Genomic DNA, 17346 nt, shown 5'->3' with positions numbered 1-17346 from the left:
GGATTGTATTTGTTATCCCACATATTAATCATTATCTCATTATAACTAGCTTCTCCCATATTACACCATAGTAATTCAACCAAGCAAGAACAGTCTAATTAGTGTCTCGTAGCGTTGCAGCATGAATTAGCGGCTTCCATGCATGGCCTTCGAATCAAAGAACTCATAAGATGATGTCCCACTGTGGCCACGTACAGTTGGCCATGGGAGTGTGCGAATAGGGAGAGACAGGGGAACGACGTACCCCCGAGGCCTATAGCCCATCATTGTTCTCGAACCACTTTGGCTCCATGCAGGTGACTCTCTTTCCACATGCATCGAGCCAAGAAGATGGCATCGAACTCCAGGATGCCACAGCTTAAGAGCACTTCCAGTGAATCTGTTCCTTTGATGTTGTACTTAAGAAGGATAGCATCTAAGCTTAATAGTGGGCATATGGTCGTATATAGTGGCCTGCAGAATGGCATGTGAAGTTACGTGGTATGCCATGCGCTTTCCATCTGAAGCCATGTGATGTTAGGGTCACTCTGATGCAGTTGCTTACTGTTAGCTAGGTTCCATGTTACTTGTATATCATTAGCTCTCCTTTGGAAGAGGATATCTTGCTTTGGAAAAGAGTTGCAGCAACCTATCTTATTACTCGTAGCTGCCTTCATTTGGTGCTGTCGGAAGGAAAGAAACGCTCTCCTCTTGCTTATCTACCATTCACAAAATCTTTCATCATCTCAACAGCTGGTCCATTCTCCGTGGACAGAAGGCGCTTCCAGGTAATGTTAAATTGTGGAACAGGATCCAAGGCCTCCTCTAATTAGCTCCTTGTCGGTTCCGTTTTTGGTGCTCAGCCACAGGCATCATCCAGCTGATGTCGGAAGCTGTTTCTTGATCAGGCTTTTACTTCTCCTTTGGTAATTAACAAAAATTTCTCTTCTCTTCAGTATATCCTTCTTCTTGTAGATATTTTTCCTCTGTTAATAAAATTCAGGAGACTAAAGTTCCTTCCACTCAAAAACAAAAGTTATATTTGAAACATCCGTTCAATTTGGCAAACTAAAGCATTAGATCATTGCTGCATAAATCGTTCGTGAGAAAATGATATTTGGTTTGCGAGTCGACACATGGTATCTTATATATCTTTTCTCGCCTTTTGAGCCATATCATCCTCCTACCAACCGCATGGCTGAGGCAGAGACACCCAAAAAACCTACTGAAGACTTGTTTTGCTTGGTTATTTCATGGGTTTAGTAATAACTGATGAGCAAAATATATAAGCACTATCCAACTAGTCATTGGAAATAATTTTGGAAATTTGTTTACACAGGAATTGATTTAGCATTCCTTTCAAAGCAAACATTGCAATGACAATCACATTTAAACATACATGGCATCAGAGGAAAACAACAGAAGGTGAAAGATAAATGACTTTATGCTTCTAATTAATACAGTTATCCAGATGGATTGTATTGGCTTCATTGCATAATCAGAATATCACTCACTAACGTTATCAGCTAAATTGAATTACTCATATTAGTAGTATTCCATGAAATATGAAAAGTGTACAATATATGATCTATTTTTAAGTTTTTCGCTTCAGTTCTATTTTTCCATATTCTTTAAAGCGTAAACTAAAGCTTCAGAATATATTCCTCCTGTTTTCAATCTGCAATTTTCTCTTGCCGAATTATTCCCAGAAATTGTGACAATGCCCTGTTAGACAAAAGGTTGGGTTTCATTTATAGGAGAGACAAAGCAGTAGTTGTGCTTTTGGGCATGGCCAATTCTATTCCTAGCTCTTATTTCTTACTAAGAGCTGTGTCTTATCCTATGACATGGTTGTTGCTTGCCACTGTTAAGCCCCTATCATATGATTGTCATGTATATAATTTATAGCTTCCCCGAATTAGTTGCAGAGGCTTTTAAGTCACTTTCTTGTGCCTCTCATCACTAATTAGGTTAAAATCACAGTCACTTTAGTTGCTAAATCATATCTCACTACCTCAACAGCCCGTCTCAACATCCTATCATAGTATTATTAAGGATAAGATGAACACATCCACTTCCCTTGGTATATATGATCTGGATTTTCGTGATGACAATGAGCCATCACCTAGAAAAAAAATCAAATCAAAGCCACTGGTGTGCACCAACCACCAAGACAGTCTGGTAATCCCACCAAAAGAAGTCTAATCATGGAGCCAAAAGTTAAAATCTCCATGCTGGCTGGCAGAATCCCCCGGCGATTGTAAAGCTAGAAAGCTCCAAACTCTCGAGTGTTGGTGTGCTTATGGAGCTCATAAAAGTTTAAAACGTGTCCTGTTTGTTTCTAAGAGGAGGCCATGTGCATGACTACGCCTTGCTAAAGAGTTTGGATGCCATTTTAATGCTTTCTTTTAGATGGTTTTGGGGAACAACCTAAACATGTTCATGATGCCTATTCCAAATGCCTTCTCTCTCTCTCTCTCTCTCTCTCTCTCTCTCTCTCTCTCTCTCTCTCTCTCTCTCGTCCCAAAAACAGGACAACCAAACTTATAATCCTTAAAAATTTAGAAAATTACTAAGCTACAAATTCATAATCAACTGAAGAACTAAAGTTTTACTATATAGATCGCCAAGCTTACTAGCATGAACTCCAAGTCTGCTATTCTTCATCCCTACTGATCCTATTTGCCTGAAGAAAAAAAAATAAAACTAGAAATTTATGAGCGACACAGCTCAATAAGCAAATCTTACATTATCTTACTGGATCAAGAATAAGTTTTTCCATGTCATTGCATCATTTATAGAAAATAAATGTTATTGCGAAACTAAAGCATTTCATAGCATAAGAGATCAAAATAAGTTGTAAAGCAAATCATATATGAATAAGTCATCCATTTTTTGTAAATATAGTTTCAACTTTATATTACAAATAAATTCGTAAATCATTCTTTACATCATTTAACCCTATCATGAATTAAAATATTGCTCATAAATATTCGTGCTACGGTCACTTTATACTCGTGATAGGGCCGTAATTGAATGTATGTCACAATTTGCCAACTATTATACCCGCTGGCGGGCCATATGCCAACTATTATACCACTAGTGGAGCCATATGCCAACTATTACTATTGTTGGGGCCGTATGCCAACCATGATACCCGCTAGCGAGGGCTATACATAACTATCTGAGAGCCTTTCAAATACTTATATATTTTTCTTAAAACATACACAATAAATAGATGAAAACACTAAATAGCATGACCAAATTCATATTTCATAACAAAATTATTTTCATTAAAATATTTATGGAACTATTTTTTATAATAAAATATTATTTTATAACTCATATGCTGATCTAAAATTTTAAGAAAAATATGATATTTTCACATGCGAATCTTATGTAGAAAAAACTTAATAATTTGAAAAATAATAAAGAGTGCAAAATCTACTTACTTCTTTTGCTTTAGACCATCAAACTTCAATAAGCAAATCACTTAACCCTATTAAAAATATTAAAAGTTGAATTAATTTTTATTCGGTGATCGAATTAAAATAATAAGAAAAGGAGATGGTTGATCGGGTGATAGAATATGGCGGCACCGGACGGGTTAGGTTGAAGCAACTTGGTCAATGAATCAGAAGGCATGGATTTGATTAGGGCCAAGATCGTTAGACAGAGTTCATAATAAGTGGATTTTAGGGACACTTAACAAAGCTGGGATGATCGGTTCAGTAGGCGGTCCAGGCACAGGATAGATTAGGGCTCTTTATAGGGGTCAGCTCGGGTTCGTAGAATAGATGGATGGGACCTGATATTGGGTTCCATAGTCTTCTAGACAGAGTAAGTTGAGAGAGAAAATAGAGAGAGAAAGTAGAGAGAGAATAGAGAAAATAGAGAAGAGGGAAGAATTCTTTCCGTCTCTCTTCTTCCTTCCCCCTCAGTGTTAGCAGCGGTGGCCCATCTACCCAACCGATGGTGACCTTAGGCGATCGCAACCCTGACCAAACTTGGCGGTCGGTGATGGCTAATCATGGTGAAAGATGACCGAACCAGGGGTTTTCTATTTCGGATGAAGCTCCAGTGATTGCCAGCTCAAATCCAAGGGAATGAAGGCCCAAAACACTAAGGAAGAAAGAGGAGGAGATGAAGAACTCATACCTCAGTTCGGCGAGGCTTTTTGGCAACTCTTCTCGGCCGAAATCAGAGGAAAAACTCCGGGAAGAAAGTTTGAATCGCGAGAAATCTAGTCTTATTCTTTGATGAATCTCAGAGGAGGAGGATTGGGATCTTAAATAGGCAAAAATTCTAAGTCTTCTGGCATTTGGATGACCTTGAAACCCTAGTTTCAGGCGCAATTGCAATCGGATGAGGAAAGAATGAGACTCCCAGCCGGAGTCCTCCTCCTCCTTTCCTTCATGTGCAATGCACGTGAGAAGTTGGGCTGGCCTCTTAGGCTGGCCCATAGGACCAAAATTTGCGCGGGCCAGTCAATGAACCGAGCCCTCACAGGTCCTATCCAAAAGGGGGGGAAGGAAAAAGAAGTCTACAATCAAAAGTTAACAGTTGCACCACTTTTTTGGTGAACGAAGAGTCGAAGACCGGCCTAGTGTTCTCCTTCATTCTCCTTTTTGGTGTAATTGGCACGAGATGCCCACAGGCAGCTGTTAAGATTCAAAAGAGGTGGGGCTCGGTGGGCCATCATTTGGTCGTGCTTGCTCCACTTCTCATGTTGGGGCAAAGCTGCCTTCGTTCCCTTAATTTGTAGTTGTTCCACCAATGCTCGAAGAGGATGGCAGCAGCAAGTATGATGTGCTTTAAAGCAAAGGGAGGGGGATTTCTTACGACAACCATGGTCGGCCATCATAGTTCTAGTGATGGTGGAAAGATTATGATTTGAATATGGTTCCTTGATGATATAAAAGGAGACATTGAACGAAAGGTATCACTTAATAAATGGCATCCTTTCTCTTGTGCTACGGTCACTCTTGGACAAGAATAATTTTATCATTCTAATAGATCAATCTAGCCATAGCAAAAGAACTCTCACCATGACACTGACTTTGTTTACTAGTGTGGTTATTAGGAAGATCATTGGTCTAATTAGGACATATAGTTGCCCAAAAGCAACACCAGTGTTTCCAAACTAGGATGATGGACTGCCCTTTACGTTCACGGTTTGGTTGGGTGAGTCCAACCTGATCATCTATCTAAACCTAATTAAATTGGCTTTAGTTTTGGGATTGCTATTAGATCGATTGCATTTGCTTGGTGGGTTTAGTTCTTATGTGAGTTTTAAGGCACGAGCCCATGCTTCAACTATTATTTTCTTTTATAACTTCATTTTGTAGTTATCCTTTCCGTTGATCAGCTGAAGGATGTGGTGATGCTACCATGTCGCTAACATGTAAGACTCATGCTCGAACATTTCTCCCATAAACTATTTCGAGAAGGTCTGCCCAAGCAAACATTAATCCTTATTGGTGGTGTATATATATATATATATATAGATGTGTGTCAGAAGTTTTTTAAAATAGATTGAATAAGTATAAATTTAGTATTAGTTTACGGTTCAGAATTGGTGAGAGACGGGTGATAGATGAGTGTCACCACAATCAAATACCATATATGGAGCTTGGGCCATTCATAGGGCATGACAAAAAGTGGTACATCTCATATATATATATATATATATATATATATATAGAGAGAGAGAGAGAGAGAGAGAGAGAGAGAGAGAGAGAGTTATACTTAGTTATACTCTTAGATCTTTACTTGGATCCGATTATATCTAAAGTGGATAATAGAAATTCTACATCGATGATCGGAACTATTGGATATCGTTTTTACCTCTAAACGGCTTACAAACAAATAGAATCATGTATTTAAAAAATCCTAGCCTATGCATCAAGTGATCAGAAAATTAGATAGTCTAAATAACATTAAATTAAATAAATTTTTTTGAATCACTTGATTAATAGATCTTTAAATCGTATGATTTTTTTTGTGTGTAAGCAATTGAAAAGCAATAAATCACATCCAACAACTCAAATACCCTCACTATCCAATCTAGACTTGACGGGATCTGAGTAAACTTGCCTGCAACCAAGTTCATCAATCTCTTTCTATATAATATATAATTTTAAATAAAAATCTAAATAATTTAAAATTATTAATATTAGATATTTTATTTTTTTTATACATCTATTCGAATAAAAACAAAAGTTGAGAAACAACCAGTAATTATATTCTTTTTTATAACATTGGCCCAATGCTGGCACAAAACTTGGGCGAAAGATTCTCTCTCTGGACCACATCACATGCACTTCATGAGTTTTTTTTCCTTGATAGATCATGTACGCTATTTTTATGAGAACGAAACAGCGAATTCAAAAAACACAATCAAGTAATTTTCAAATCCTCGAACGAGGAAAAAATGGGAATAATTCAAGTTCTCAGGCTGCCCACTTGGAACCCCAGGGGATTAGACGTAGAGTGGTCCAGGGTACAAGACAAAACAAAGGCGCATTTATTATATACTCTCGGTGCTCGAGTAAGATCATACTTTCTCGATGCGCTGCCTCGAACCCAAGCATTTCCCTACTTCTAAGAATAAATTGGAACTGGAAGCCATATTATTGCACGCCAGGACGGCTCTAATTGGTAGATCGCTAAGTTTCCAGAGTTTTTTATTATTATTAAGAATAAACGTTCATTATAACCATTCAGCATGGAATTCCTGCGGAACAGCCATTTGATCTGAGTACATCAACTCAAGGAACGCTAAGGAAATTATAAGTCCTAAGATCGCATGCACAAATTCATGACACAAATCTATTATATCTACTAATATAGTGCTGTAGCTGACGTACAAACTATGTAATATCCTTGCAAAACAGGTCTAATCATCCAATGATTTGCTCAACCTTCTGTAGAATGTTTATAAGGGTTGAGTAAAACATTTTCGATCGTAATACCTTGAAAAGCGTACGTAAGACTCCATATAGATATATCTTTAAGCATATATCGAATATACACTAGGTAGATCTCGATTACTTATATAAAATCAATGGATCTAATATCTTCCAACTGTTTATAAGGCGGCCACGATATTTGTGATTGGATTTGATTATATTTGGACCCATTGCCTAGTGAGGATGCCGAGCTTAAATAGGAGAATGTGTGAAGATTCATGTCAACATGTGTGTAGTCTCATATTAATAGATCTTGGATATTTATATAGAACCAATGAATCTAAATAATATATTCCAGCTAGTTTTTTTTGAATGAAGTCCTAGATTTTGGTTTAAATAGAAAAATGTGTAAGGATCCATGCAGACATACGTCTAGTCCTACATCGGCTATGCATTTGATAGATTTTGGATATTTATATAGAGCAAATAAATTCAAATAATATCTTTCAGCTAGTTTTTTTTAGTGAGATCATGCATGGTTATATTATGGTTAATAGCAACAAAAGTGCCTCCTAAATAGCTCATGCCTCGATAAGCAATAGAATATGAGCAGCTAACATGCACTTATCTACATATATAACCGGGCCATCTGTGAGGTCCTGGCCTATTGACCGGCCCGCACATAGATTGGGCTTGTGGGCCGGCTCGCAAAAACTGATGTGAAGATTTAGAGTAACTCTGCCATTTATGCCTGTGCATGTGAACCACGAACTAGGGATAAAGAATTATATCCTTGAGCCTAATCAAGTCATCTCAAGGTAAGGTAAGCCTGCTCGTCAGCACCATCAATCCATAACATCATGAACCTTCTTTCAATCATACAACAAAATTCTGCAATCTAATTACATTGTTTCCTCCCATTACATCCACCATTCATTAGCAGCCCCGTGACCTCGTCAATATGTTACAATAATTCACATACATTTCCATCAAGGAAAAAATTCAATCAATACCTCAAATATCTATTGTTCTAACCAATGAAAACCCATAAATATTTCATCTTAGATGAGTTGAATTTGCTTGTAGCTTGACCAGTTTGCACTCGGTTAGATATGGACTAATTCATTTTTTAAATTCTAGTAACATCGTAATTGAAAATTGGATCTGATTTGAAAATCGACTTGGGTCTGGATTCATAATTTCTAACCTGTCCCGGTTTGGCCCATATACTATTTTAATCTAATTTTCAACAAAAGATATGCCTAAGCTTGTCTGCACCTGATCTAGCCCAATTTCAAAATCCAAATCAAATAAAACCCCTTCTCCTTGTTTATCAATTGTTATACTTTTACCTATAAAGGAAAACCAAAGTGCCTATTTTGTTATTTTTATGTTTTTATTTCATGACAAATTAGTAAAATCAAGGTTGGCCGAATCGGACTGAACCTCTCGATTTGGCCCGTACCGAGCCAACCCAGTGGGAAATCGGGTCGGTTTGGGTATTAAAATTAGGACCAGCCCCAAACCAGTTGGAATGAGCCACGAATCGGTTGGAACGGGCTCCGAATTGGCTGAAACGGGTCCCAAACCGGCCGGAAAGGGCCGGAATCAGAATGAATCGGCCGAAACTGGCCACAAACTGATCCGTTTTTTGTTAAAAAAAGATGTTGGGAAGGCCTGAGGCCTTCCAAAGATTTCTTTTCTATAACTCTAAATGTCTCCTGGCTCTCCTTTCCCTCTAACTTGCAAAATCACACCGATTCAGTGCGATTGAAGGAAGATCTATGCCTAAATAAGGTGTGTTTCCTCTTCTCTATCTCTTTTACTATTTTTTTTTGCTCCAAAAAATAGCTCAAAATTTGCAAAATAAGAGAAGATTAGGCCAAAATTTTTGATTTGAACTTTATTTTATAATATGTTGCTGATCCATAGATGATTTTATGAAATGACACGATTTGGTCGATCTTTGATTACTAGTGAGTCTTAGTTTACGCATGCCACATAGAATAGGAACCACGGTGCATGATCTGATAGGACTCATGAGGATACAATTGCATATAGGAGACGGGCTCCTCGAGGTCATTCAGGAGGACACGATGCAGCTGTAAATGACCTCACACGTGGAGTAAGATCCATAGACGTATCAAGTTCCGAGTTGTATGGTAGATCCTATCAACCGCAAACGCAGGCAACCTATAACTGATATGTATATGGATATGGATATGATGCGTTTGAAGCATTTTTTAGTGGTTACTATCCTATGTAGCCCGGAACATTTTACAGGTCAGATTTTGCTGCCGGTTTATTTGGATAGGTCCCTTCGCAGCCATTTTACCAGCTAAAGGATACCTCTCAGAGCCAGAGCTTCGGCGAGATATTCGAGAGTGCTTATAACCCAAAGCGCGCTCCTTATGGAATAAGCAATTAAGACTACAATGCTGCTTAGTTAGAGAGGTGGGTCAATATGCCTCCTGACTATACTAATGATCCGAATATCTGTGAGAGGCATCGCCACTCGATGAGATTTTAGATATTGGTATATATGTTGTACTTTACAGATATATAATTGATTGTATTATTTTATATTTTTCATCTCACTAGTTGATTTTAAGATATTTTATGTTGCTTCTTACAGTATGCAACTTCTCACCAATCAATCATTTTATATTTTGTATCGCTTTAAAACAATAAGATGCATCATTTAGGTTAAACCAAGATCATAGAAACTTCAAAATATATCAAAAAAAAATTAAATTAGACTTAAAATTATTGAAAAAGTTGAAAAAATTGATTACTAATTAATTAAACTTGGAAAACTCAAAAAAAATAGTTGTGCTAGTCCTGAACAGGCACACCTAAGCGTACCGTGTGTCAGTATAGTACCATACCGACCCACCCGCCGGTCGGTAAAGATCTTCGTACTGACCCGCCCGCCGACCGGTACAGGTCTCTATGTCGACCCGCCCGCCCATCGACCGATATGGGTCTCAGTACCGATTCGACGGATCTTGAGTAGAAACAATAACGATGACCAATGTTGAATAAAGCATTTGCATTAAACTTTTACCATCCCTTGTTTTTATTTTCATTCTTGTTTTAAAGCAATAAATTTATACTTCTAAAAGCTCTGAAAATTCTACAAATAATTTCGTAAAACAAAAGAGGGTTCATCATGCATTGTTGTTCATTGTACTTTATTTTTCTTCCTAAATTTTTGAAAACAAAAAAAAATAAATAAAAGCAATACCAAATATTTGATCCAAAATATAGACGCGACCGATCTGACCCGGTTCCAAGTCAACCTGACAGTGATGTTTTAGTCATGTTGGATGGTTGCATTGACCCAAAGGGCTGCTAGGTGTAAAATCCTTGTCATCGACATAACTCGATCCGACTTAATGGAATCATCTATTAAATTTGTTTTGGGTCCAAATTAAAATGCAGAAATATAACAGTGTCAGGTGGGACAAAGGTTACCTCGGTTTGGATGGGTTTGACCCGTTTCCAAGATTGCAACCTCTAGTAGGGTGCCAATTTTTAGTTGGACCTAACCCATGACTGAGCTTATGGATTAGTTCAATTGTGAAGCAACACTCACAGACACGCGTGTATTGCATTCTTTTTCTTTTTTGTCCGTCTGTAAAAGTGTTGCTGTATTATTGGACTGGTCCACTAACACTGTGGTGAATCTAGTCTAACTAATAATTACTTTCAGTAGGATAAAGTTGTGCAGGTATCATGTATCTAATTATAGGAATAATGTATACGGTACTATCAAGTCACATCTAGCATCTCTCCATCTTAGCTACTAGATACTAAAGGTTAGGGTCAGTTGTGATGACTCGTGCGAGTATATATTTAGTCCCACATTAGTTATTGGTCGGAAAGATCTTGGATACTTATGCTATTACACAAAGGATGAAAAAATTCCAAAAATATCTTCCAGTGAGTCTTTTTGGATAAGATCTTGGGTTATTACAAATGGTATTAGAATAGATCCGGCCCATAACCTACGTGGACTAGAAGACACTGCAACATGAATATATTTGAGCTGACTACGAGTTGATCATTGTGTTTGTAATTAGATTTGAACGAATTTTGACTCTTAGTCTGACGAGAAAGTCAATACTTGAATAGAAAAAGTATGTGAGGATCCGTATGAACATGTGTTTAGTCTCACATCAATTATTTTCTGGAGTTTGTTAAAAATATCTTGAATACTGATAGAGGACTCAAAGAATCAAAAATAATTTTTTGCTAGCCTATGACCTGTTACATCATACCTTCTCTGGAGGCACATTTAGCCATTAAAGAAAGAAAGACAAACGTTGTTATAACGGAGACACAGCTCATGCTAGCTTTCTTGCCAACTGGATAGCTTCCCAGTCTAACATATATAGACAATGAAATTAATTTGCTACTTCATCGGTTGCATCATCCGCCAGAAGAATGTTCGATGCAGGCAGAAATAACCGTATGTTGGGTACCCCAGCCGGTTTTATTCATATCCTCCCCATCCGTGGGTCCGACTCGGATACTCTTCTGGGCTCCGACATGAACCCTCTGTGTGAGTACGTCACATCTGGCACCATTGAGACTACTAGCGGACCAGTAGCTTTTCCAAACCCCGTGTCCGAGCAGAGAACATCCGGTCTCCGCAATTTAATCGACGTCCGCGCGTTTCGAACTCGAAATCATTTGGTTGGAAGTAAGGCTCCGTTCCACCGAGCTACCGCTTCAGCGGCAGAGCAAGGTCTTTTGATGGCCTCGTTGACAAGCTTTTATAGGGAGCCTTATTGATGGTCTCTGGACCACTGCATATAGGCAAAGTCTGGCCTAATAACAAAAGCAACGTCAAGTTTCTGAAAGTTCTCCTAGGCTGAAAAGGCCCACTTATTCTGACTTTCTAACTGCTCTAAGTTCTCATCATAGTGAGCTAGGCTGAAATATTGGCTTACCCAGCCAAAAAATATGGACCGAGAAAGTTCCAAACTAACTAGAGTTAAGTAATTGGCTTTAATATTCTATGACTAAACGACCCACTTCAAGGTAGTAAAAGGAGGACTGAAAAACTTCGGCCACATGATTTGATATCAACCAAATATTCTATGACTGGCGAATGGAATTTTTACGGTGTTTTGGGGTATACGGCTTAGTTTGGAGTCCAGGGGGTAGTCCACGGCCCGCAAGGTGGATGAAGCGCCCATGTTTTTTTTTTTTTTGCTAAAGCACCGATGCGGTCAAGAAACAACTGCGATTTGAGATTGACGAAGGACCACCGTCCATTCGTCCAACGATGGCGGACCGTCCGTTCCAAGGCCGGCCCACCGCACCCCATATCCCACGTCCTCAAACAGTAAACGGGCTGCGTGGCCCGCCGTATCGCGATTTTGACGTCGGGCTGATCGCCACGAAATCTCATTTCCCACCTCGTGATTCGTGCAATCATGCTTACAGCATACTTATCGCCAACCCAAGTTCGAGAAAAAAAAAAACTGAAGTACGAGAAATTCGAGAATTTAATCCAAGATCCAGATGAGTTTTTTTTCTTTTTAATCTGTATATATTTGATAAAAAAAATGGAACAGGCTTTGTCTCTCCGATATCGGAGATTTCCCCATGACACCATTTTTACCAAATAGAAGAGATCTGACCGAAGAAGAAGGTATAATAAAAGGGGGAATTTTCTTCCCCACATCAGCACCTCAAATCTTGACGATCTTGGCGGCTCGGACGACAGGGTTCTCCCGGGCGATGGCTTCCCGGCCGGCTGCCTTGTAGTCGAAGCTGCAGTCGTGGCGGTCCGAGTACCGGTGCTGCGCGCAGAACAGCTTACCGCACCGGCACCGGAACCCCGTAAGCCCCACCCTCTTCCGGCAACCCGCGCACCGGCTCACCCGCCTCGCCGGCGACACCACCGCGGCGGCAGCATCAGCCTTGCCCGCCGGCCCCTCCGCACCTTCCCTCCCTGCTTCCGCAGCCGGATCCGGCGACCGAGCCGGGGCGGAGCTAGCTTTCTCGTGGCTGGAGCGGGAGGGCGGCGAGGGGGAGGCGAATCCGGCAGCCTGGAAGCAGGCTTGGCACATGTTGTTGGTGGCGGGGTTGCCGTAGAAGCCGCAGTTGTTGACGCAGAGGGTGAGGGTCTCCGGGACCTGGAGCTCCTTCTCTCTCTGGGCCATTTCTCGTCTTCGATTGCTCGCTGGGGTTAGGGTCAGGGTTTCGGGAGGATTGAAGGATCTGTGAACGCGAGAGGAGAGGGGTTTTGAGCGGGCCGTGGAGGGGGAAGAGGGGATGGAGAGGGGTTTTTCAAGGGGTGGGGGGAGAGGGCGTCGAAGGTCATGGCAAGGAAAAGGAGCCCCATGGGAACGCGGTCCGATCCCGAAATTGGCCCTGTATTGGGCGCTTATTTTACGAAATCGCCCCTGCACGACATCATGTCGGTATTGTGGTGGCAAAATTGTCCGTGAGATATTTATATAATATAATACTATTGAATCGGAAAATATCGCGTGTGCCGCCGACGATGGTGGACCCGGATGCAAACCGCCGGCCGATGCGGCCTCTGAGCCGACGTGACTCGTGAGCGAGGTGATAAGATGCATCGGCGACCGTAATATTTAGCAAGAAAATAATCACGGTAGGAATGCCACACGGCTTCCTTCTTCGTGAGAAAAGTAGTATACCTCTAACCCTATTTTTTATTTATAGAAATAAAAAAATTATTTTCTCATATAGAAAAGCTGAGAGGATTAATTAATATTTATAAATTTTAATTTAAATATTACGATGGCACATATTTGTTGGCACATATTTGTTGGCTTTCTTGGAAAAAAAAATAATTATTTGAAAAAAAGTTTATAATTCAGAGCATTGTCATACTTTCTTATAAGCTGCCATGCTTTTTTATGCTATTCAAAAAAGATATAAATAGCGAGGGGTTGGTCAATTTTACGGAGTAGAACTTTTTCTATAGAATGGCTATCCATTTTTGATGTGATATCTCATTCCAATTTTCAAACACAAACATGTGATTTAAAATTATTCAAGCCAGTTAATGTTGCATAAAATTTTGATCACTTACATAGTAGCTGCTATGCAGCAAAGAAAAACCGTCATTTTGAAAAAAAACAAGGAAAAAAAAAAAGAGGAATGCCTTTCCGCTACAAGTCGACATCAAGATGCAGAGGCCACTGGGCTGCCGTCCGGCGGACAAGACAAGATAGCCAGAGAATGAGCAGTTCTGATGGAACGACAAATCCGTACACCACCTCAACCGGAGAAATCCGGTGAGGGCAATTCCGTAAATTTGGGAGCTGCGAACTACCCCTAGCCACTCGGCCGCCCAATCTGACCGCCGCTAGCTTTTATATTTTATCAATCACGGGGCCGCGTGGACGTCCGGAGACCGACTTTGTCGCCGTCCGACGATGCCGTGGCGCAGCCGTCAATCCGACGTGTCGCACGGGCAGCCCGTTGTCGTGCCATCCAGCTGGCGCCAACCCATTTATCCCCTAACCTTCCCGAACACCAGACATTCCCTTCAAACTAATCATCAAGTGCCACGCGCCCTCCAAAAACCGGAGGCACCCACAAGCATCCGAGAGAGCGGCGGACTGTACGGTGTGGCGCGTTCGGCCCAGTCCAGCTGAAGAGATCCTGTACGGCCGCGACCATGAATTGACACGCGCCCTCGGTTATTCTTGAGCGAGAAGAAAACTCGGCGGGCGGTTCAACGGTGGAGACGCCGTCCCGTTTATGATAAGTTTAGATCCTCTTCAGGATCTAGTCGCATGCGTTTTGTCCCGTTCAGTCGCACGTTTTTAATCCATGGATACGGAGGTGATGATGAGTGATTGATCTGTAATTCTCCAATTTTTTTGTACGTGGAATTTGGATTCTTCGTGATCCATAGTAGACTGAATCCAGCTTAAAAACACCAAAAAAACGTGGCATGAGGAGAGCTACTTATCTATATCTCATTTGAAACTAAACAATATAATAAGTGGTGTGACATGGTCTGACCAACATTTTATTAGAGTACATAGATTGATTTCTATATGTAGATGGCCCTACTTCATTTATAGATTAGTGTGTTTACCCGTGTTCAGAAACATAATGCATATAGTAATATGTCCTCGTGTATATGTTTAGCTTGAAACTATGCCATAGTTATTCCATAACCTATTTAGCATTTACAGAGAGAGAGATGTTGCAACATCACTATATATCTTTTTTTTCTTAAGAGTCAGTGAAATGTGAGTTTTTTGACAAAAAAAATCTAAAAATGGTAGAATTGAAAGAACAAACCACCCAAGTCACTTAGCATTTTCCTTTTACTTTTATGCTACTACATGCAGCAACAAACAACAAAAAAAAAAAATGATGCTAGCTCATACTTCGATCATTTTACACAACCTGATAAATTGGGTTCTGAACTCTGCTCGAGTTCAGCGTACAAACTCTCAACCAATTGAGTCGTAATGAGAGATTATATAATATATATTTTTCTGAATATTTATATTTATATTACTATTTATATATTTTAAAATTTATACAATATTTTATATTTTTGTTACGGGGGAACTAAGCCGCCATGCTCCACGTGACCGGCACGCGCGCCCATGAAGACTACGGCTGTCCTTTGATCCAGCAGTCCGGCCCCGAGTCGGACATCTTCGGCTTCGCGGCCCGACCCCGAGTCGGCTGCCCCTTAATCTAGCAACCGACCCCAAGTCGGATATCCTCAGCACCGCAGCCCGACCCCGGGTCGGCTGCCCCCTGATCCAGCACTCCGACCCCGAGTCGGAGATCTCTTGATAACGACAGGCTGCTTCCCAGAGGCACGCCGAGGCCTCCTGCTCCACTACTCCCTGCAACGGCTGTATCCGATGCTGTTCCACGATCTCCTGTATCAGCCGTACAAAGCGGAACTCCACTACGCCCTGTCATGGCCGTACCCAGCGCTGCTCCACGACGCCCTGTAACGGCCATGTCAGTGGCCACTCCATCGCGCCCCACGATGACAAACCCCCCTGAGAGACCCCCCAGCCAGGTATATATGCGGCTGGGGGGAGAAGGGGGGGTAAGCAATATCTTCCAGAGCACTCTCTTGCTTGCTATTATCATTTCTCCTCCTCCTCCAATCTCCTCTGACTTGATCGTCGGAGGGCCCCCACTACCCCAGTGGTGGTGCGAGGCTTGCTCGCAGGTTTCCCGGTGGAAGGTGGAGCGTAACCAACACCAACCAAGACAACTCAGACGGAACCCCGTCCACACCGCTGTGTCAATCGTTCTCGGTTTGGACCACCAGCAACAGTTGGCGCTAGAAGGAGGGCCTGATCTCAGAGCGATCGTAATGGCACGGCGAGGTGGTCGTGGAGCTTCCAATGCCTCCGGTCGCGGGGCCTCTCGCGCCTCCGGCCGGGAGGCCGCTGCGTCTCCAACACATTCTCAGCAACACTCAACCGTTCCACCCCCGATTCAGATGGTCGAAGCCGCTCAGTTCGACCAGTTAGCCCAGCAGGTCCGCACCCTCGCGGAGGCAGTGCAGAACCTGCAGGGTGTGATGTCTCGGGCGTCGCAGCGGGCCCAGGAGCCGCTGCTCCCTGAGCGCTCACCTGTCCTCCTTAACCCGCGCTCCTTCCTCTCCCATGGGGAGGAGCGCCGGCGCGAGGAAGATTCTCGAGCACGGTCCATTCTGCCGGGACCGTCCCATCGAAGCTGCGCGGGGTACAAGAGGCGGGCCCGGGCGCGTTCCCAGACCCCCCAGTCCTCAAGGAACCCGCGCTCCAGTCGGTCCCCCTCTCGGTGCTCCTTGTCTCCCACCCACCGGTCGCGCTCCCTGGACCGGCGGGTGGACGATCTCCACCGACAACTCCAGGTCCTGAAGGGCCACTCTAAAGATCCCTTCGCCGACTTGGAGATCTCCTCCCAACCGGCGTTTGCCTCGAGGATCCTGCGGACCCCAAATCCGCCGGGATTCAAAATGCCGGCGATCGAGCCCTATGACGGGGCGGCGGACCCGCGGGATCACGTGGAGAGTTTCAGGACTCTTATGCTCCTCCATGGAGCATCAGATCCCCTCCTCTGCAAGGCCTTCCCGGCGACCCTCCGTGGCCCAGCCAGGGCGTGGTTCGCCGGCCTGGAGGCTGACTCTATCCAGTCCTTTGACCAGTTCACTCGCCTCTTCATCAGCCATTTCGCCGTCAGTAGCCGGCGGCGATTGGTTTCCGACTCCCTCTTTGATGTCCGGCAAAACGAGGGAGAAAGCCTGCGGGATTACCTTACCCGCTTCAACAAGGCTACATTGGAGGTCCGGAACCTGAGCCAGGAGGTGGCTCTCTCAGCCCTGAAGCGTGGCTTCCGGAAGGGCAGACTCACCTTCTCCCTGGACAAACGCCTGCCGCGGAGCTTCCCGGAGCTGTTGTCTCGGGCGAACCAGTATGCAGACGCCGAG

General features: G+C 42.4%; 1 protein-coding gene across 1 annotated transcript; it reads right to left on the bottom strand.

Moving 5' to 3' along the window:
- Positions 1-12400: 12400 nt before the first annotated feature.
- On the bottom strand, positions 12401-13216 carry LOC120105220 (zinc finger A20 and AN1 domain-containing stress-associated protein 1-like). Its single transcript, XM_039117480.3, has one exon. It carries the CDS (start codon positions 13067-13069, stop codon positions 12596-12598), a length of 474 nt encoding a protein of 157 aa, XP_038973408.2. The 5' UTR covers positions 13070-13216; the 3' UTR covers positions 12401-12595.
- Positions 13217-17346: the final 4130 nt, after the last annotated feature.

This window comes from Phoenix dactylifera, chromosome 11 (assembly GCF_051530095.1).
Source record: "Phoenix dactylifera cultivar Ajwa chromosome 11, Ajwa_hap1_PhDact_Kaust_v1.1, whole genome shotgun sequence".
NCBI classification, from domain to species: domain Eukaryota; kingdom Viridiplantae; phylum Streptophyta; class Magnoliopsida; order Arecales; family Arecaceae; genus Phoenix; species Phoenix dactylifera.
Note: the sequence above shows the minus strand (reverse complement) of the source record. Positions and strands in the feature narration are given on the sequence as shown.